General features: G+C 36.7%; 2 protein-coding genes across 2 annotated transcripts in view; one reads left to right on the plus strand and one right to left on the minus strand.

Moving 5' to 3' along the window:
• Nucleotides 1–21,976, minus strand: part of LOC134840032 (nucleoplasmin-like protein ANO39) — a 254,422-nt gene that overhangs the window by 141,001 nt on the left and 91,445 nt on the right. The gene's annotated exons all lie outside the window — the stretch shown is intronic.
• Nucleotides 3,255–17,621, plus strand: LOC134840718 (uncharacterized). The gene is made up of 3 exons (XM_063856721.1): nt 3,255–11,107; nt 11,465–11,689; nt 17,083–17,621. The coding sequence occupies exons 1-3, from the start codon at nt 3,257–3,259 to the stop codon at nt 17,344–17,346; spliced, it is 8,340 nt and encodes a 2,779-aa protein (XP_063712791.1). The 5' UTR covers nt 3,255–3,256; the 3' UTR covers nt 17,347–17,621.

The following is a 21,976-nucleotide window of genomic DNA, read 5'->3' on the forward strand; positions in this document are numbered from 1 at the left end:
AAATGTAACTTTCTATTTTCTTGTGTGTCATATTTTTTTTAAAACTAGCGAACTTTATTGAAGACTAAGATAAGGAAGTTTTGTAAGATTTAGCTTTCCCCGACTTTCGTCTTAATTTCTGTCTCCTATTTTGTCATGCTACGTTTGTAGTGTATCGCAAGTGATGTGAAGTTCTGATGTGCCTCTGTGAAACATTGAAATGTGGGATGATCTTCACAAATAATGAGAAAAAAAACGTTACTGAAATCGGTAGAAATTACCATTATGAAATTGGTATACGTTGTGCTGATTGCACGTCCGCTAGTATCACGTTCGGTTGTACGTTTGAGTTCGCAAAGATCAAGAGTTTGTTTATGCAAAGGTAAGTCGTCATTTCAGATCCGATCTGATTTTGAAATGAAACGCGCTTGAGAAGCAGGTGACTTACAAAATCAAAAAGTTAAAGCGTCTGCTTACCCAGCCAGTGTTCTCGAAAAAGGAGTGATTATGCTCTCAGAAACACATTATAATAAGCTGTATAATGTTAACCTAAAGGCCTCATTTCGCTTTGAGGTTTTGATCCAGTGAGGACTTACTAATTGTCGTACATGACTTTCCCCCTCAATCGTATTACCCCAGATAGAAACTAATACTCCGATATAGAATCACCACGCTTGCAATTAGCAAGGTTCATCAAAGCGGAATATAGACGTTTTTTTCGGGTTAACAACTAGCCTAACAAAATCACTGAATCATTTTTGCAGCATTCAATTCTGCAGCAAACATGCTCAGTTTCTTGAAAATTCAAATTTAACTACTGGGTACGAAAAACGAAAACTAGTAGGCGGCTAAGGGACTACGCTCGAATTCGGTCAGCGCCTATTTTTAAAACCTAAAACAATTAGTATCAAAAATGATCGGCATATGGTTTTTCTGCTTATGATTTGTCGGCTTAGTTGCCACATTATTTTAAAACATTTCATGTGTTGTATGATATTTTTATTGTACTCGAAAGTGTTTTTTGATTTGATGTAAGTTGTATGTCTTACCCTTGCGAGAGCAAGTGTCTTCTAATCGGAAACTAAACTTTTTTCCCGTAAACAACTTTTCTTACACATTTGTAATTGAAATTGATGTTGCTTTATTATCGAACCTTAGCAACTTTCAGGATCCATTGCAGTTGGTCTGAAGGTAATGCAGTTGCCTTTGAAACTGTATGTCTGGGTTTTGAGTCCCGGCAGGCCCTTGTTTCTTGCAGTGTCTGAAATTTAAAAAAATTTCCGGGGAAAATTGATTAGTCGGATTATAGTTGGTCGGCTTATATTTTGTCGGCTGAGTTGCCACTCCACAGCTTTTTTGCGCTGGAATCAGTTTTCATTGTAGTCTCAAGTAATCTCAAAATGTAGATTAAAATTTTATTCGGCCTAAATGATTTTAGCTCTTGTTTCGTCGGTCTTTTGAACTTATTTTGCATGGGTATAAGAATATTAAAATTATATAAGAATAGAAAAAAGTTTATTAATAGTTTTTATAAATCAGGTCAGCTGGTAGTATGGAAAAAAGTACAAACTTTTTAATCGCTCTCATTTTTTGAATGACAACAGTTTCCTTCGACATTTTTTTGTTTTCGGGTCAATTGGCGTCTAACGAAAAACATTAAAAACTTGCTTAATGCTAGTTGTGTTTCTCGTCTGTTTGTCAGAGATTGAACTTTTCCTATTTTCAAAAAAAATTTGCTGATTTTTTTATGATAATTCTTTTTGGCATTTTTGCGGATCGATTGGCGTCTAACTACGTGTTGTTAGCTTAGTGGACGCTATGTTAGCTTAGTGGACGCTGTTGTTAGCTTAATGCTAGTTGTTGTGTTTCTCGTCTGTTTTTCTGTGAGTGAGTTTTTCGTATTTCCGGTTTTTTTTTCAATTTTTTTTTCTACTTAGTTATTTGCATCTTACTGGCCATTTAGTGGCTTTCAATGGTACGCTTTCGTTTTATAGCAAGTAATGCGAAGCTCTGCTTCGCCTCTGTGTATAAAATTCGTTTCTGTGAAGCATGATAGAAACGGATATTATACACAGGGGCGAAGCGGAGCTTGGCGTATTTGAAAAATAAGAGCGGCATTTTGCTAAATATGTTTGATTTTGCTTCACTTATTAATTGAAAGCGAAGCGTGGGTTCTTTCTTCCTACTTGATTGAAGAGTGAGGAAGTAACTCAACGTGAAAGTACTTCAAAAAATGCAGCTAGCATTTTCGACAGAAAATCGGAAACTTTTCTGTAGCGAAGTTTCTAAATAAAAACACGTGGCAGTCAATTATCTTCAGATGAGTCCAAACAAAGCAAGCAAAGGTAATTAATCATCATCTTTTTAGTTACCAAACAAAGCAATAATTAAGCGGCATTCAAGAACATGATATCATTCGCGCCAACTGTAAGTGTCGAGCAAGCATTCGCTACTTGCTAATGTCGCGGTATAAACTAATTTTCAATTTTTGCGACTCGCTTTTGTTTAATTTTCAATTTTTCTGTTTTTTGCCAAATGTCTTTTGCGAAGTCTTTTGCGAGATATCGCATTGCCAACATATTTATTAGGCTGGCAATTTGCAAGCGGCATCAAACTGGGATGTGACTTTTTCAGGTTAGCAACTGGTTGAACGAAATCAGTTGAATCATTTGATAGCTTGGCCTATAATAAACTCCTCTTCTTAGCTTCTCCCGCACTCTGCATTTAGACCATACCTGGGATAAAAAACGTATTAGGCTAGACCCTGGTCAGCACCTGTTTTTTTTAGGCTAGAATCTGGTCATGACCAAATTTTGGGCCTTTTGTTTGTCGGCTTAGTTGCCACATCACTGATTGTTTTGTAGTTTGATTTATCACTGATTTTCATTGTATCTGAAAGTTTTTTGAATTGGTTCCTGTATTTTGAAAATTTACTATATCTTATTATTTTTTGTGATTTCGTTTGTTTTTTTTTTGCTTAGAAGCTTAATTTGTATGGCCTCAATTGTTTCTGCTTTGGTATGGTTGTATCGGCTTAGTGACCAAGTTTTGGGTCGTTTGAGGGAAAATATATTGCAATCCTTTTTTGTGTTTCCGGGAAGAGGGAAGGTGCAAATTTAGTTTCAGAACTACCTTTCAACTAAACATCAATTCCACCAATAGACAAGTTTAATGATGGGTTTCATTGCTTAGTGAGTACAATCGCTTGTGGATTGGCATTGAAGTGCGAACTCATTTGTATTTGTCCTAGGGTAGTCTCCTTGTCTTTCTAGATTCGATGGAAGATGTTTCTAATGCTCTGTCCCTACTAACTAGTTTGAAGGTAACTGAACGGAAAAAGGGAGCGGATAGTCTGCGCAAATGTCTAGAACACAGAGAGATACAGCTGGAGCTAGTGAGAGGGAGCAGTCCCTACTCTCGAAGTGCCACCTCTCACTCCTGCTCGAGTTGGGATTCGATCTTCGAACATGTGAGAACATATGTTTGTCTGGAGTTGGAAAAAGCAGAAAGTGCAATGCTCAATAGTCAGAACAATAACAATACTACTCTGAGAACATCTCTCACTCTTAACTCTACTTTTTCTTCCACTTCGCTCACCACTTCGAAAGCAGCGAAAACGAGAAACTTCTACGATGTGGTTTCATTGGTCAAGTTTGTCTTAGATTTGGGCCTGTTTCAACCCGCCAATGGCATCACGCCAAGTCTAGTAATTGTTCACGTGTTGAAGATTTTGTACGACGAATTAGCTCGAAGTCTTCTGGGAAATGATTACTTGTTGATATTGAACAAGTATGTTCTTGGAAATCCAGAATGTATCAACGAAATAAAACCCAATCAATGGAACAGTTTGTCAAAAATCCTGTTTAAGTCCGACTACTTTTGTTTCAACCCGGCTAACTTGGCAGCCGGCTGTAAAGCTTTTGTCAAAAGTGCGACGGAAAATTATTTACAACTTGATTTTTCTCCTGTTTATTTGTACTTTAAAAACCAACTTTCTTCAGCCTCGAAAGTGGATAAAAGTTTGTCACTTTTAGGCACGATTTATCATCTTGCTGTATTTGTTTTTGATTCTTTTGGCTCTTTTGAAATCATATCTGAGCTTTTGTTTCCAATTTTACCTGCAGTTCTGGGCGCTTTGTCGAAACTGTCTGTGAGTTCTTTGACAAGCAAAGATGGAATGGTGTCTTTTCTCACAATCACCACTCGAATTTTGATGGATTCTTCAAATGATGAAGAAATCGGTAAGCTCTGCATAGAAAATCTAGACTGTATTTATGAATGCGTTGTTCATTCAATCGAACTTGACTTACAACAATGCGATCCTAAATTTGGAGTTTCGAGAAAAATGAAAATGGGAGTGTCAAGAAAAGATGAGTTTTTTGAACTGGTTGCAATATTGGCTAATTTTTTATTAAACCAAAAATTGTCCTCCAAATATTTTCAAAATTGTGTTGATGCTGAAGTTGCGGAACCCGCGAGTAAAAGACAAAAGAAGGAACTGAAGTTGAACTCGTGGGCAGATTACGCCAGTTGCTTCGAAGAGTTCTCAAACGAGCTTTCTTTGACATACACAACAGAGCTATTGATTCATTTGACAAATGGAGTCTCAAAAGTAGTTGCTGAAGGATGTTGCGCAATACTAATTAGGGTTTTGAAATACTTGCAATTTGAAGACTACTCACAAGAACTGAAGCTTCGTCTGGTCCATTTGGCTATTAATTTGTTCAGGAAATTCGACAGTTTTGCACTCAGAAGTCAATTATGCCACCACGTGACTCTTGAATTTGTCAAATACGCTTGTGAAAATATTAGCTCCACTAATATTGGCGAAAAGATGCTGGAACTTGTGAGTGAAATAGTGCATGGACCATTTCAGATATCAACAGAGATCGTGGAACTACTTCTAGCTTTTTTAACGAATTATTTCGAAGAAGAAAATAACGCTGGTTGTTCAGTTAACGGTTTATCTTTTTTGAAACTTGCTAATTGGGGCTTTCACAATAACTTGATAGCTAACTATCAAAAAAACTTGAAGGGTTCTTGGAGCTTGAAAAATGACACGGTAAAGAGGTTTATTGTCAAGGTTATTCGGTCAACATTTGAACAGACTTTGAAGCTGATGAAAGACTGTTTTGAACATGGACTTGAAAACAGAACTTATTGGACCAAAATAAGCAATATTAAAAACATTGCAAATGGAATCATAGCGAAAGTTACCAAGTTTGGAGTAGAAAGATCTAATGAAAAATTGAACTTAGAAATTGTTCGCTTGTTTGCAGATCATGCAAAAATGATATTTAATAAACAGCTTGTCTCTAGTAGCAAAGATGATCAGTCTCAAACACTAGTGCGTTCAATGAGTTCTATGTCTTTGTTGTTGACGTTAGCGGAGACAGAACATGTGGATGTGGAGACGCTCGTTGCTCTTGAAGACCTTTCGAGGCTTGTCACTTCAGTTCTGCAGGGCTTTAAGTGTCCACTGCAACCTTCACAGTTTTTGTCCAGTTTCGCTGACAGAGTTTTCTATGATTTTGTGCTGATGATCAAAAATATTTCAAAATCATCCCTTATTGGGAACTGTCTTAAGGACCAAATAACAGAATCACTGGGAAATTTCGTTGACTCTGTCATAGTTTCCGACGTTAATGAATTTTATCTTCAACAACTGAAGTGTATATGTAGATTAATATTAATCGTTGGTGACGATATACACAGCTCTTCCTCGCAAAGCTTGTCAAGTCTTATCTCATTTCAATGTGAAGATGTGAAAAATTCAGTCAATGAGCTTGATCTTTTGGAAGACTTATTGAGTCGCGAAGACTTTCTCAGAGAAGTTCCAAATAGCGACTTTGATTACCTTCTGATGAGACTAACTAACCTCTCGGAACAAAATCAAAAAGATCCGAAGAAAGTGGAACGAATTTTAGACATTTTCCATTTAACGATACCGGAAGCATTCAACCGAAAGTTGTCCAATTTTTCTCTGGTGCCAAGCGTTACTCTGTTTGCGTTTTGGTCGCTGGTCAGAACGTGTAAACTGAAAGACCCAAGAGCAATATCAGCTCTTGTGAAACTCACAAATGAAGTTGCGAGAGTGAAAACTGACTTCACTTTGATGGCCTGGAGCGAAGATGCCAGCGCGTCTTCTCAAAATGAAGATGTGAACTCAGAAGATTATTCGATGATTGCAGAGCTTCTAATCGACCAACTGTTGAAAGGTAACAAGCTCATTTCTAAACATTGCATAGAGGGACTGAAAATATACGCGAACCGCAATTCGCCTATGCTGGAATTGGTTTTGAGCTCGTTAATCGGAAAATTAGAAGCATCTCATATGAAATCGATGATTGAAACCAAAAATGATAAGAAGCAAACTATCGTCCGTGGTCTGATGAAGCTATTTGATGGAATTGAAATGTGGACCGGAAGCATCGAGAGCAGTTGCTTGCAATACCTCGCTAAATTATTAGATGTCAAAATGTTCTCAACTGGCGATGTTGAGAAAGTTGTGGCAAATTACGCCTCAAAGTTTGAAATCTCAAGTCATAATTACTTCAGTTTGATTATAGAGCCGCTTGTAAAGTGTTTCAAATACGGACATTTATCGACTTTAACCTTTTTTGACCCGGAGATATATTCACATGAAATCGTTTCATGCTCAGTTGAGAAAACGGTAGTCGAATCGGAAGATCTGCTAAATAGCTGCAATGTAGTTTTTCTTCATTACATATATCCCCACGCAGTTGTCCATCTATTAGCTAAAAACGACTTTTCGGTCAACAAGATGAAACATTTTCTGAAAATGGAAAGTTCTGAACTTGTTAGTTCGATGAATCTTAAATATGCTGGATTAATTATACACAGAATTTTGTCTAGAAATGATTTCGAAAATGGGAAAACAAAAATTGTAGCATTCTTGGAAGTCATGGGATTAGATAACTCTACACAACAGCTTAGGTTTTTGGAAGGAGAGTTCAAGTTGCAAGAACAGTTGTTGTCGCAGTTGGATGGAAGTTTTGCAGCGAGACCATTCGAAACCATAGCAGCTTTGAAAGTTCAACTGAACTTTCTCAAGTTGACTTCGAGTCTTACGAGTGAAAACGAGAAACAGGCTCATTTCAATCTCTACCTCCAATCTCTATTTGCTATGCTGCGAAGTCAGTTGTTCATGCAAGTAGAAATTCTTTCGTCTTGCAGTTCAGTCAACTTGTGGGAACTCTTTGTTACTTTAGAAGAAATTTTATCTGAGCTCAAAAAAACCAACTGGTTGCTCTTAGTTTTTGAGTTGCCTGGCCTTCTGCAGTTTATCTGTGAGTTCTGTGGGCAAAACCGGCTGAAACTTGACTTGCAAACTGGCAAACATGAAAAGTTTGAAAAACTGGCGGAAACTTTGCTAAACTTGAACCCGGATTTAACTTTTCTGGTCGATTCAAAGCAGATTGAATTATTTTGCAATTTCTTGCAATCCAACTTTTCAGTTCTGTTTTTAGAAAAATGGTTCCAAAAACACGCCTCTGTAAAGGATGATTTCGATCAAATTGTTCGGTTATTTTCCAATCGTCCTGAAAGTTCTTTCTTTCTCCCGTATTTTGTATCCAAACTTGTAAATACAACACTGTCTTGTAAAGTTATGCTGGATGCCGGCCACAAGAATATAGTTCAGAAACTCTATTTGAAAATACGAAAAGCCTCTTGTGAAAATGAGAACCTGCAAGAAACTCTTGCTCGAGTCAAACCTGAAGATCTTCTTGAGTTTCTGAAAACAATCGACCTGCATCGTCTCAAAAAGCAAGAAAAAAGTGGCAAATTATTCGAAGCATCCGAAAACGGCAGAATAGTTGTACAAGATCAAATCTGTACTGCTCATTTACGCGAAATTGCTAAAATTCTTCTCGAAAATATTTCCAACTGCAGTTTACAATTTCTACGCTTTGCTTTGATCGGTTTGAGAGCAATCGCTCCTGCGTGTCATAATTTTAACCGTGATTGTGTCAACTCATATTTGAAAATTGTTTTTGAAGAAATAGTCAATTTGAAACTTCAAAACAACAACAAATGTGAAGATCGAGAAACAACAGCTTTAAGTTACCCACAATTTTTGACGCTTTCCATCATTGACAAATTGCCGAATAATGATTTCAAGTTTCTACGCGAAATTGTGACAGCTGACAACACTTGTGCGTTGAAATTGCTGCCTGTTCTCATTACAATGTTATCAGGCGAACAGCGATTGGCAGTATCCAAAGTATTCAACGATCAATTCGAAAAGTTCCTTGAGCTTAAGAAACAAAAGACCAAGTTCGAAAATGAGCATGATCAGGTGTTGCCTTTCTTCAACTCGGTTCTTGGGCTGATGCGGTTTCAGAAAAACAATTCAGACTCGACCAGCTATCTGTTCTGGCTGAGACTTGATTTCGATGTGCTATCTAAAGTTGCTTACGAGTTAAATTCCCATATAATTTCTATTTTCTTCGCTGACTTTTCAATTATGAGCAAAACAGATTTTGCATCAAGCTTCGGATCTCAAATTCCGATCGATGACTCGTGTTCGTTTTCCGAGCAGTTGATCGAATCTGGCCTGAAAACCAACTGCGAAGACACCACTGATGGACTGGGTTTGAACCGACATGATTCGACCAATTTGCAGCTAATGGCATTTCAACACTGTGAACAAGGAGACAGTGAAAAAGTGTCACAGATGCTGAGTTTGATTCCTTCAATTAAGTCAAGTGGCCCGCAATATTTGTCAGACTTGGTCAGAAACAGCCCCTTTGAAGACTTCGTGGAACTCTCTAAGTTTTGCTCTGATGGTTTGAGAGAAGATACGAACTTCAGTTTTGGAAACATTGGTTCACACCTACTCTCTAACAACAGCGAGCATCTTTCCAACTGGAGTCATCTCAACTTTCTAGAAAGCGAAGAGTCTTTAGAGCTTAATTTTTACAGTCTGTTGAACTCAATTGATCCTGATGAAGTTGGGTCAAATTTGATTGGTACAAAATTTGAGAACTGTTGTAAATTATTGGCAGGCCCAATGCTAAGCGAGCCATCTCAGAAAGCGGATCATGAATATGCTCTTAAAACTTTTGATATTCTCAAATCATTACGAAGTAATTCGGAAATCAATTTCATCGAGAATTGGCAAAGTTTTGAATCATTGAGCGACTCGCAAAATTTGTTCAACCTTCAAAATCTGACTCTGCAAAAATTGCTGAAAATGAAAAAGTTGTCGAGTTATGACATGGAAGTGTTGAAAAGAGAACGTGAAAGTCTATTGCTCAATTTTACCGAGCATTTATTGGCGAAAGGGCATTTGTGCGCAATTGACAAACTGCTGGATGTGTTTTCAGATCTGAGAGAGCCTAAAAAAGCCTTAATAAAAGCGAAAGTTCAGTGGAAGAGACGAAATTTCCCTAGAGCTAAGTTTCTGCTCAGCAATCAGCTTAAATCGGAACAGCTGAGTTTAACTGAAGCAGCTCAAATCCAGTTTCAGCTCGCAAAGTTTGGGGCTGAATCATGTAGCGAAAGCACAGAAACTATCACAAAATTGATTGAGAGCGCAAAAGAGAAATTCTTTTTGTCCGAAGGTTCTCGTAACGAATTGCGAAACTGTTACCTAACGTTGGCTAAATTTGCAGATGAGCAATACGAAAAAATCCAGCGTTATTTGAGAAGCGAGGATTGCCAGAAGGTGAATGAACGAATTAAAATAGTCCAGCGTGAGCTTGATTTGATTGAACAAAACAACCAAGAAAAGACAAGTTACTACCAGAAGCTAAAAATGCGACAGGAAACTGACAAGGCTGAACAAGAAAAAGTTTTGAGGCAGCGAAGTGGTTTTCTGTGGCAAGCCATGGAAAGTTACTTTTTGTGCCTGTCAAGTACTGAACACTCGGCAGAAATGCACGACCTTTCAGTGCTTCGAATTGTTGCACTGTGGTTCCAGAATCACAATGATTCTAATTTGAACTCATTTTTGAATAAAAAGTTTGAGGAAGCATCTGTTGATAGTTTCGGCCAGGTTTTGCCTCAGTTCATCGGCAGGTTAGCTGGATCCGAAAATAAATCCACTGGTTACTCAGAATTTGAAATTTTGCTGCAAAAGATGATAATTGCGATTTGTAAAAAGCACTTTTTCCACGGTATTTACAATCTGCTGGCTGTTGTGAACTCGGAAAAAGAAGTGAACAACTTCTCAGCTTATGTGAAATACACAGCCGACAGTCAAAGAGTTAGAAGGGGCAAAGAAGTCGTGGAGAAGTTGCGATCTAGTAAGCCTCTCGAGCTGAAAGCAGTGGAAGCTTTAGTTGATGCTTATATGCACGCAGCTTATTTTGAGAAAGGAAAAAAATACCTTGAAGGTGATTTTAAGAGACAGGAGAAAATTATGAAGATCGAAAATTTGCATCATGTGCCGATGCCTACGATAGAGTTGCCTGTGTGTAAAGATGGCGACTATTCCAGTTTCCCAACTGTCCTCAAGTTCCAGAAGAAGTTTCAAGTGCCGGGAGGCTTAAACCGGCCAAAGGTGGTCAAAGTTCATACGTCAGATGGAAGCGAGCTTCGTCAAATTGTGAAAGGCAACGACGATTTAAGACAGGATGCTGTTATGCAACAAGTGTTCAGATTATGTAATCGGTTACTCGGCCAAAGTAACGAGGCCAAGAAACGAAACTTAAGTATGGCGACATACAAAGTCGTGCCCATAGCTCCTAGCTCGGGAGTTTTGGAATGGTGTGAAAATACTACGACTCTTGCAGACTATTTGATTGGAAGTTCAAAAAAGCCTGGAGCTCATCCACGTTATAGACCACAAGATTTGAGTATCTTGCAGTGTCGTGATAAACTAATTGGCAGTCGTGGAAATCCCCAGAAAGCAGACGCTCTCTTGGAAGCGTTCTCTGAAATATGTGACTCTGTGAAACCGGTGTTTCACATGTTCTTTCTGGAGACATTCTCAACTCCTGAAAAGTGGTTCCAAACACGACTTCGCTACACGAGAAGCGTGGCGGTCAGCAGTATAGTTGGGTATATTTTGGGCTTGGGTGACCGACACACGAGTAATATTCTGTTCAATGAGCAAACAGCAGAAGTCGTTCATATTGATCTGGGAATGGCCTTCGAGCAGGTATGACTATGGAATAATTTGCACCAGGTATAAATTTTTTCAACTATTTAGAGAAAAATAGATACTTTAAAATGTTTTTTAAAACTTTGTCTCTCATGCATTGTTATAAGATTTACAGACAATTTGATTTCTGTTCGCTAAAAATTATAGGGGAAGGCCTGGGAACAGCAGATATGTGAGTTTCAGTCTGAATATTGGGAAGTACTTTTGCTCTATTTCTGGTTAAAAAGATAAATTAAACAAAAAATAATTTAAAATCTGTGAAATAGAATTTAGTAACTTCCGAGCAAGAGATTTCTGAAATTTTTTAGTTAATCGTTCCAAAGTTTGTGTGGAATTTTTGTTTTTCGATTTAAGGGAAAAGAGATCGCAGTGCCTGAGACAGTTCCCTTTCGCCTGACCCGGGACATGGTGAGTGCATTGGGCATTGCGGGGGTGGAGGGGGCGTTCAGGAGGGGATGTGAAGTGACGATGCAGATACTGAGAGAGCACAGGAATGTGATTGCGACCATAACTGAAGTGCTTGTTCACGATCCCCTCCTCAATTGGACTCTGTCTCCGGCGAAGACTCTGATGATACAGGTAATGTGTCTTTAGTGGGTACATACACCAGCAAAAAATACCGAAATGTTACAAAATATTGTAAATTTTGCGAGAGCGAAAGTCTTGTATTCGAGACATAGACTTTATCTCCACTTGAAATATTTTCGGTAAGAAATTTTCCGGTTTGTGGTTATCGTTCTAATTTTTGTCGACTCAAATTCCGTTTCTCGAATAATTGCTATCTTTTTTATCCATTTCATTTTGTTTTTACAAATCTACGATAGTTTTGCGTGCCAACTAGGTTTGAAGTGAAATAAGTGAAACTTTATTGAAATGTAGTTATATCCCAGTCGTACCTTGTTTATTTCAGCGTGCATGAAATCGAATGTTTCTCTGTGGAAATTTGAATTGTCGGACTTTTGTTTGTCTGCTCATTTTTGGCGGCTTAATTTAGTGTAATTCGACCAAGTTTTACTATAAATGACAGTCGTTTAGTTATTTTGTAAATTTTTTGTCAAATTGACGGCTTATCTGAAGTTGAATTTAGAAAAAATCATTTTTCAAAATTTTTTTTGGTTTCCTCTTTTTTCTTTTTTTTTCTATTCGCTTGCTTGTTCTTTTTTTCTATTCACTTGCTTGTTCTAACATTTATAGAACAATTTTTTTGGAAACATGAAGGATATAATCAAAACAACAGTTGCTAGAACTTTTCTCTGCATAGCGGCTGCTTCCGTAGAAAATCAACTGGAAAAAGTCAATTTTTCGAAATTTGGACCGTTTTTGAAAACCTACCCGTTTTCTCTAATACTACGGTGCAAAATCTGAGATTAAGGATTCAATCGAAGGAACAAATTACGAGGGTATTACCTGCACAAGCTAATTCTCCCAATTTTGACAAGGATACTGCCATGGACATAAGAAATGTCCAAGACTTGACCTTTTGGCCATTTTTTTGGATTTCGATCAATTTCCTAAAAGCTACTGTGCCACTTGTGATGTTAAGAAACTAATCGACAGGAGATATTTTTATCATATCCCTTGCTAAAGTATGTTCCCCGTACTTTTTATAGGGAATCAGCCTTGGACTGGCAAAATGTCCGTTCTTTTTTTTTTTTACTTTTTGACACATTTTCAAAACTTAAGCATTGCATTATCTCTTGCATCGGTACATTACTTATGATCAAATCAAATCTTATCAAAATCAAATTTAAAATAACTTTAGTTGGAGTTGCACGCAATTTATTCCTAAATGGTTTCAAAAAAGTTAATTTTCAAGTTTATTGGTGGTTTTGCAAAACAGGAATCTGACAATTCAGTGTTCCTCGTCGCCCGAGTTCCTCTGGAGCTTCAGATTGCGGGCAGCTGGTTCGTGAGGCTCAATTTTTAAAACTGCTGGAGTGTTTGAGGTTCGGTGTTTTCTTCGGTTTCTTAATTTTTTTTGGTTTTACTGTTGGGGCTTAAATTGGCAATTAAGTCAAAAAATTATTCAGTTAAACTATGGCAATTAAAGTAGGAAACAGGAATACCACAGTGACTGCCTGCGATTATTGTAATGTCGGAGGTTCTAAAAATTGTAAATTTAACAAGCCTGATTTTGAATATTTTCATTGTAAATGTTTTTTGTTAGTTTTTTCTTAAACGGTCTCAGCTTCTTGTTTCAATTTAAATTGCGTATTTTTCAGGGAAAAATGGTTTTTTATGCTTTTATGTGTTTCAGTTTGGGTTGGTCGTAAAAACTTTATAACTGTTTTTTGACAACAGTTTTGTTTTTGACTAAACATGGGTCGACTGAAGTAAATAATTCTCTGTATTTTAAGGCTGTTTTTGAACATCGTCCAATACAAACGTAGGTGTAGTTTTTTCAAGTAATTTTTCAACTCAATTTTCCAAAACTTCCTCTTTTTTCTCTTCGCTATCTTGTAACGCCATGCTTTTGTTATCTCGGAAGTGTTGCGAAGATCCTATTTGTCTCTGTGTTCTTTTTGTGATAAGCAAAAATTTTTGTTACAATCGGGTACTAGACTTTTTTCTCGTAAACAACCTTGTTCACAGGATGACTCCATTTCAGTTTGTCAACTCCGAGTTCAGCAGATCAGTTTGATGTCTCCGTCTTCGTTTTCGCTTTAATCGGTTCAAAAGGTTTTGGCTTACAATATTTTGGCTAAGAGGCCTCTTTATCTACTAAATGTTTTGCGTGGGGACTTAAAAATTTTTTTGAGTTTTTATACGGCGCATTAAGAATTGTCGGATGTGTTACCGTTTCGTAAGTTTTGTTTAGATGCCTATTTATTGTTCATTTTTCTGATTTTTTGCCCTACTTTTGTGAAAACGTTTTCTGTTTAGGACAAAATCAAAGAAAGATTTTTGGTAGATCATATTGTTTTGACATTTGTTCAAAAACAATTGAGTTTTTGTGCGGCTTTCTCAATTTCTTTCGGTTATCTTGTCTTGCTATGCATGTGTTGTATCGCAAGTAATACGAAGCTTTGCTTCGCCTTCTCTGTGAAATTTCGAAAGATGTATGTGTTGTATCGCAAATTTTGCGAAGCTTTGCTTTGCCTCATTTTGAGAAACAAAAAAGTTAAATATTCATCTATTTTTAATCGCAAGTGGTGCGAAGCTCTGCTTTGCCTCAGCGTTAAAACTGAACTTGAAAATAACTTGAAAGGTTCTGATTTCTGTTGCCAGCTTTCTTTTATGGTTGAATTTCGGTTGAAACAAAAAAGCTCCAAATTTTAAGAGATTATAACTTCTTTGTCTTTTTTCCAATTGTTAGGAGAACTTTTTTTAACCAAATAGTTACTCAGAGTTGAGTCTTTTTAATTAGATCTGGGGTGTTCTTTCAGACAGTTGGTGCAGTGTTTTCAAATGTATTGGAGAAGGGAACTTTAGTTTCAGCGTTGCATTTCTGAGATTGAAACAGGAAGCGTCAAAAATTACTTTTTTTTTGTTGACTGATTTTTTCCATTTTTGAGTGTAAAAGAACGAAGTAGTTTTCATTTACAGAGGTATTGGTGCTTTTTTGTATGTTTTTTTGAAGATTTTGTCTTTAAAAGCTCTAATAACTGGCGAAGTACATTCATACATTTAATGAATGTGAATTTTAATTTATGCAACTTTTTGAGTTGTATTTAAATTAGGCCTATGTGCTCTCCAATTACAAAACCCAAAATCTGATCGATTTCTAGTTTCATAAAGGAATTTAATTTTTAGATTTCCCAATTTATCCAATAATCTAGTTTTTTAAAATGTGTTAATTTTAAGAAAAAAGTACCAGTCATAAACAGTTCTTGAAATTCAAAGAGCTTTAACCTGATATATTGTCTTCTTTGAAAGTTGAAAAATGTTTAAAAGTATCCTATCAATTTTCTCGGTTTTTTGTTCTCTTCATTTTTCCAATTTCCGGTTGGCTTTGTTTTCATACAAAAACTTACATAGACTTGCAATTGACACACTGTTAACAGTGTTTCAATTGACAATTAAATAAAAATCGATTGTGCAAGATCGATTTTTTCATTCGATATTTTTCAAGCTTTGTTAAAATCAGAAAATAGAAAACGCCGTTGGGCGCCATCAGTCTCTGTTTTATGGCCGCATTTTCTATCACCTTGCTTACACAAGCTAAGCTTGTGTGATATTACGAACTCTCTTTTGCGTTGTTTGATGCTTGAAAGTTTTTTGTATGTGCCTGTATCTGTTTTGAGGGAAAGGGGAACGTTAACATTTTTCATTAGTTTTAAATTTAAAAAAGTCTCGGCTGGAAGAGTTTTTGCTCAAGTATTTTCTGCTTTTTCGCCGCCTGCTTAATTTTGTTCCCATGCTGATTTTCACAACTACCTTTATTAATTTTGATAGATCTAATTGTATCACAAGTGGTGCGAAGGAGGCACTGTTACGGCTTTTGAAGATACTGTTACGGCTTTTGATAGCATGTGCTATGACCTTCGATTAGTAATGCGACAAGCGGACCGAATTTGAACGAACCGAAAAAAAACCGAAACTCAAATGAACCGAAAAAACTATTCGTTTCAAACAACAGTACAGGAATGAAAACTGCCTATCAAAAGTTTTTGCACTGCAAAATATTTCGCATTTTGTTTTTGAATTTTCAATTATCAATTTGGCTTAATGCTTTCCAATTTAGTACATGTAAAGTTAGTGTGGATTAGTTTTTTTGTATTTCATTTTAATACAAGCAAAGTGTGTGTCTATTTATATTGGGTATCTCTTTTGCTGCATAGCAGTGGCAATTTATTAGCATATGTAGCTTTTTTATTGATGGCTTTTGTTAGCAAATTTTCAAGGGCCAGTGACGCAGATGCAAGGACGTGCGACTTCAATCTCCTGGTCGTATTTTCGAATGTTTCTCAGTTAACGTTTTTCCTTTTCATGGTTAATTAGTGCCATTTCTTTTCTTATTTCTTTTTCACAGCTCATTATTGTTAATTCATCGCTTGTGTTTGCAATAGACGTGTTCACAAAAGTTGGTTTATTCACGGGGCAATTTTTCAATACATTATGATAACATTGAAATAGTTTTCAAAATTTTAATTCAAACGTTGAGTGAAAGGCGAAAAGAGCCAATCACTTGAATCAGTAGATAGCTTGGCTTATTATTAAAGCCTGATGTTTGGCGCAACGATCGCGCACATAAATATTGTCGGCGTAGTTACCGCGTTGTACTCTCGTTTATTATTACACGAGCAAAGCTTGTGTGATATTACGAACTCTCTTTTTTCCAAGCTAAGTCGCAAATTTTACTGCTTTTTTTAAAAGTGCTCTTTTATTGCAGTATATGCATAAGATCAATAACCAGCGATAAAGTACAGCAAATGCTAATGATATTAAAACACACTATTGTATTACAAATAGCACTTTAGCTTCAAGGTTCTATGGTTCTGTAGCGTAGAGGTAGGGTAGGAGACTCGAAACAAAAGGAGAATGTTCGAACATGGGCAGGGTCAGATGTTTTCAATGAACTTTTTGTATACTAGTTTAAATGCGTCCGCTCTATAAATTGAGGCATGTTAGTTGGTAAATTTATTTTTTCAAATTGACTGGTACTGCTAATGCGTCTTAATTGGCTTGCGTCAGTTAGCATTTATGTAGACTCATAATTGGCGTGAAATTTTGTAGACTTAAAGAGTTACCCTTTCAGTTTTTCCCAGTAGCGTTATTGGTCATATTTTTGGTTGTGTATGCGAAGTGCAACTTCGACTCTGTGTAAATATATGGAAAAATACTTTTTGCTCATTGTCATAAAAATTTAGGAAGCAAAAAGCGTGTCACGCACTATTTTGCTGCTTAAATTTGTAGTTTTCGAGTTTCAGTTTTGTAGTTTTCTAATTGCGAGTCATAATCTAGATAATAGTAGTAATTTTTCAAGATGTGAACATTTGTTATGATCATGTGTGGAAGTGAGCGTGTTGCAGGAAAGTGAGAAGCTAGACAGAGAAGTGGGCCATGATGGGAGTGGCGCTATGGCTGCGGTGATTGGCCAGTCCGAGAACCGGAAGAAGAACCAATCAGCGCTGAGAGTGATGGACAGATTGGGGGCCAAGTTGAGTGGGATGGACGGAGTCACTGGAGGCGTGGACATGTTGAGTGTGGAGGGCCAAGTGAGCTGGCTGATCAGAGAAGCCACTGACTTTGGAAACTTGAGCAAACTGTTTCACGGCTGGAGAGCGTGGCTCTAAATGACCCTTCATCTGAAGAAACAGTATTTAAGACTCCGATAAATCGGAAGTTTTTCAATTGAGATGAACTGCGTGGAGCAGAAGTATATGCAGAACTGAGATTAGTAAAGAAACAACTGTGCAGTTTGTTGAGTGTGTTACTGGTGAAATCTCTGTCATCCATTTGCAGAACTTTAAACTGTATTCGATTAAATTGTTCCAGCTTAGTTGCACTTGTAGGCTTGGTTAATGTGCGTCATGTAAGTATACTTTACACATGAATATTCTTCTTTGCTCCTCTGTTTGTTAATTGAAGTTTGAATAATTTGTTTTAACCGTATTGTCATCCTTGTGGTTAGCAAATATTGTAATCAAGTACTTTTCCGGTATACAAATTTGCTAGCGGAACGGCAAAAATTAGAAATATTGAATTTGCGCGCGTGGTTGCTATATAGGGGTACATGCATGTGTTCACTTAGTACTGTACGATCCGAGTTCTTCCAATTCGATTTTGTCTCGCCGAAATGTTTGGCAGATAATACATAATAACTGTTTTCTATTTTTATCCTGTAATAGTAACTTTTTTTGAACGACAAAGTTTTAAACAGCGATTTTTAAGAACTCAAATTTAATTTCGCAGACCCTCCTCATTGAAAAATTCTACATCATTTGGAACATCTGTTGAATTATTTTTTTTTTCATGTTTCAGTAGATTTTTTCCGTCGGCTTAGCTACTAACAAATGCAGATTGATGGCTAGTTTAGTATTGCGCGGTTTTGAAGCTTGGTGCCTCCAAAAACTGTATAACTTTGTTACATTTAGTTTGGAAATGGTTCAAATTGTTGCAATTATGTATTTGTCATTTTGGTCGCATCGCATGTTCTGAGTCTCCGAAAAAGTTTAAATGTGTTTTCAAACTAGCGAGCGTTAGTGTATTAGTGTAGCGACTTCTCATAATGAAATTGGCATATTAGATCCGTAACACCCAGGCCTCCTTCTCTGCAAGGTAATTTCGCTGCTTTTGTTCGTTCTTTTGAGGCATTTCGCCCGAAGATCTATGCATGCTTATGGGTTTTATCAGTTGTGTAATGTCTGGGGTCGTTCTGACAAGGAAAGTGTACTTGCTTTGCAGCCTGTGGCTCAGTGTTCGCAATGTCTTGGTTCGTTTGTAGCTCAGAAAGCCATTCTTTCACTAGTCCTGGTATGTATTTTTTGATAAACAACCGGTTTCCGACGGCTGATCCATTAAATGTTTTTCAGTACTAAAATCTTTTTTTATTATTTTAAGATTTCAGTATTTTTCATTTTTTATTATATTTAATATTTTAATATTTTTTGTTTGATTTTTGGTAAAACGTTTTTTCAGTCAATTTTTCGGTCTTCTCTGATCGGATTTTTTTTTATTTGATCGCAAAATAGCTGCTCAAAATCATTTAATTTTTCATTAAGTTCAGTGTTTAGTTCTCGTTTTTTGTTCCATGAGTTGGTTTTTTATTTTTTTTAAACTCATAAAAAACAAGTTTTTGAATTGTTTTGGAATTGATTTTCGAAATTTTTTTGTAAAATTTTTCATTGTCAGTAGAGTTGTTTTTTTTTTTAGAATTGCTTTCAGTTTTTTCAGAACACATTTGTTGTGTTTCTAATCTAAGTTGTCTGGGCTTCTGAAAAATTGAATGACGTTGTGAGAGGTAGTGGTTTTTAGTTCTTTCATCAATGCAGTTTACCCATGGTTCGATCGCATGTCTGAAGAATACTTCAATGCATAGCAGACAGGTTTTTAAAGTATGTTGGGGGTAGGCTGATTTTGTTGCTTGTATAATTTTTAGAAATGTTTTTGCAACAGTTTTGTAATCTGATTTTTCGATAAACTTTTCCTGACTTTAAGTTTTTGCAGGTGTGTTTTGCATTGGCTGCAATAAGTCTTGTGCTGTTTCCATTCACAGTTTCGTTTCTCTCCGTCGAGGAATTCCTTCTCATCGTGGAGGAGGATCCACCTTTCTTCCGTTTGAAGGCACAAAGTAAGGTCTACTTACGTAGTTGTTTTGCAGCTGCTTCTGTTTCTTTACAACATAACATATCGGATCTTTTTAATAAGTTCTATTTTTTTCGAGGCTCATTTCTGCTTCTTCTTATTGCACTTTATAGAGCTGCTGTTTGTTGTGCCCTCGCTAGTATTTGCGAAGTGTAGCTTCGCCTCTGTATAGTTCTGTCGTTATCAATATTCTGTCGCATCTGTATTTCTGTCGAATCAATGTGTTCAGATGATTAGTCTGCGATATTTTCCTAGCCTTGCAGCATAAGCATTAGGAATGTCACACGTTTCGCCCCTCACACATTTCGCCCCTAATAATTTCACACATTTCGTCTTCGCACGTTTCGCCCCTAACTTATTACACAGTTATTTAACGCCGCTTTCTTAATGTGCTTTTAAGGGGCGAAATGTGCCAGTAATTTATGAGGGGCGAAATGTGCCAATAGATTTAAGAGGGGCGAAACGTGCGAGGGGCGAAATGCGTGAATACCAGCAGTTAGTATTACTGCAATGCCTCTTTTTCTGTTATGCTTTGTAGTTAGCTTTCAAACCTTATCACTTTCTCTGCAAAGTTGAGCTTATGTTTAAGTTAAGTTCAAAGTTTACGTTTAAGATCATTGTAGTTTTTCTGTAGTAAAGTTTTTGGTGATATTTTAAACAGATGTTTGAAAAATGTTTCTCGGTTTTCCTGTTTTCATCATTTTTGCATCGCTGCGAAGTGCTGCGAAGATCCGCTCGGCCTCTGCATGTAAAGTTCCAATTAAGAAGTTCCAAAACAACTTGAAATGTTTCAAGTTTGCATCACTTTAAAAAAGTGTTTGTTGCGGAACCAACTCAAGCCATTGAATTAACTTGAAACATTCAATGTTTCATAGCGTGATAGTTAGTTTCAAAAAAAGTGTTTGATTTAGTTTTGATAAATCATTCTATGCTATCCAAACAACTTGGATTGTTCAAGTTTCCATTGCTTCAACAGCTTGCTTTAAAATTCACTTCGAACCTGTGCCATCGAATTAAAATGAAATCAAATAGCTGCACTGTTGACTTTCTCGAGCATTTAAAATCAAAAAATTTCTTAGATTAACGGACTGGCTGATTTTTTATAATTCATGGTGGGTGTAAAATGTATTTTTAAGTTATTGTCGATAACGAGCCATTACAAAAGCTATAGTCATAGATATCATTTTTTAGTCGTTTTTTTAAGATAAAAGTTTCAGGAAAAGTTTTTTTGTTGATCAAAGTTTTGACGATCAACTAGCTTTTTTTTCAAAGCTTTGATCGATTACAAAATAGTTTTTGCAATCAAAATTGAAATTTGATGAACACAAAAATAGTTTCGATAAATTTTTCATTTAAATTGAAAACAATTCACTGGCTAAATATATCTGGATAAAGTTCATCACATCGTTACACTTTATAATTAAAGATCTCTTGAGAAGGGCAGTAGCGGATTTAGGGGGGGGGGCGGATTCGGGGGCGGACGCCTCCCCCTCAGGGATTCGACCCCCTGCCGACCCAAAGGGTCTCCCTTTGAACTATTTTTAGATATCCATTTTTGGCTGACGGACCCCTAAATTTTTCTAAAGGCGCCTTTGGCGCAAATAAATACTAATTTTGAGGGGGGAGCGCGAGCCGAAAAAACGCGATTTTTTGGTCAAAAATTTTTAAAAAGTGCCTAAAAACACCTTTTTTTCGGCTTTTTTTTTCAAAAATTTGCCTGCGGCGCAGAAACTTCGGTAAAATTACGGTCTTGGTCTTTATAGTGTTTTGAGAGAGCTCAGAAAATCAATTTGGTCGGCCCAAAAAAAAGGTCGACAAATTTTTAAATTTTTTTCTGAAAATCCGCCCCCCCCCCCCCCCTCGAGAAATTCCTAGATCCGCACCTGGAGGAGGGTTGGGGATCTCTGTTTTGTAGGCCGACCAAATTGACTTTCCGAGTGCTCCAAAGAACCTATTTTGATCAACATGTTTGAACCACAGGCAAGTTTTTGAAAAAAAGGTCAATATGCCGTTTTTGGGAACTTTTGGAAAATTTTGAACAAAAAATTGTGGTTTTTCGGCGCGCGCTCCCCTTCAAAATATATATATATATATTGGCGCCCAAGATGCCTTTTAAAAGTTTAAGGGTTGGTCGGCCTAAAATGGATGATATAAAATAAAACCAAAGGTGTGAAATAATTGATTGTTTACAGGCAAAAGGCCTTCATTTTGTTTACTTATCTCGTTATTAAGATCACTGTCTAGATCAGACCCGTCTCCTTGTCATTCACCAAATATTCGACTTTTTTGTCAGCCATTTTCGGTTGCCCCAGGCATATTATTACGAAGGGCTCAAAGATGTGAAAAAGGTATTTAATATATTAATATCTTTCGATACTTGAGTAAGTTGAAAGTTTTCGCGTGTCGTTTTCAAAGCAGCTTAAATATTGAACTCAAATCTCAGGAGCTGCATTATGCGTGATTATCTGCTCATTATTCATTCAAGCCATTTTTTGCAGCTTCTCTTTATGACCGACAAGAGATGGATATAACGAGGGAAATAATCTTTGAAATGACCAACTTTCATGTCTCTTCATTGCTAATTCTATTCTGTAGTCGAGAAAACATATTGTGAATAAT

The sequence above is a fragment of the Symsagittifera roscoffensis genome, chromosome 2, assembly GCF_963678635.1.
Source record: "Symsagittifera roscoffensis chromosome 2, txSymRosc1.1, whole genome shotgun sequence".
In the NCBI taxonomy this organism is placed as follows: domain Eukaryota; kingdom Metazoa; phylum Xenacoelomorpha; order Acoela; family Convolutidae; genus Symsagittifera; species Symsagittifera roscoffensis.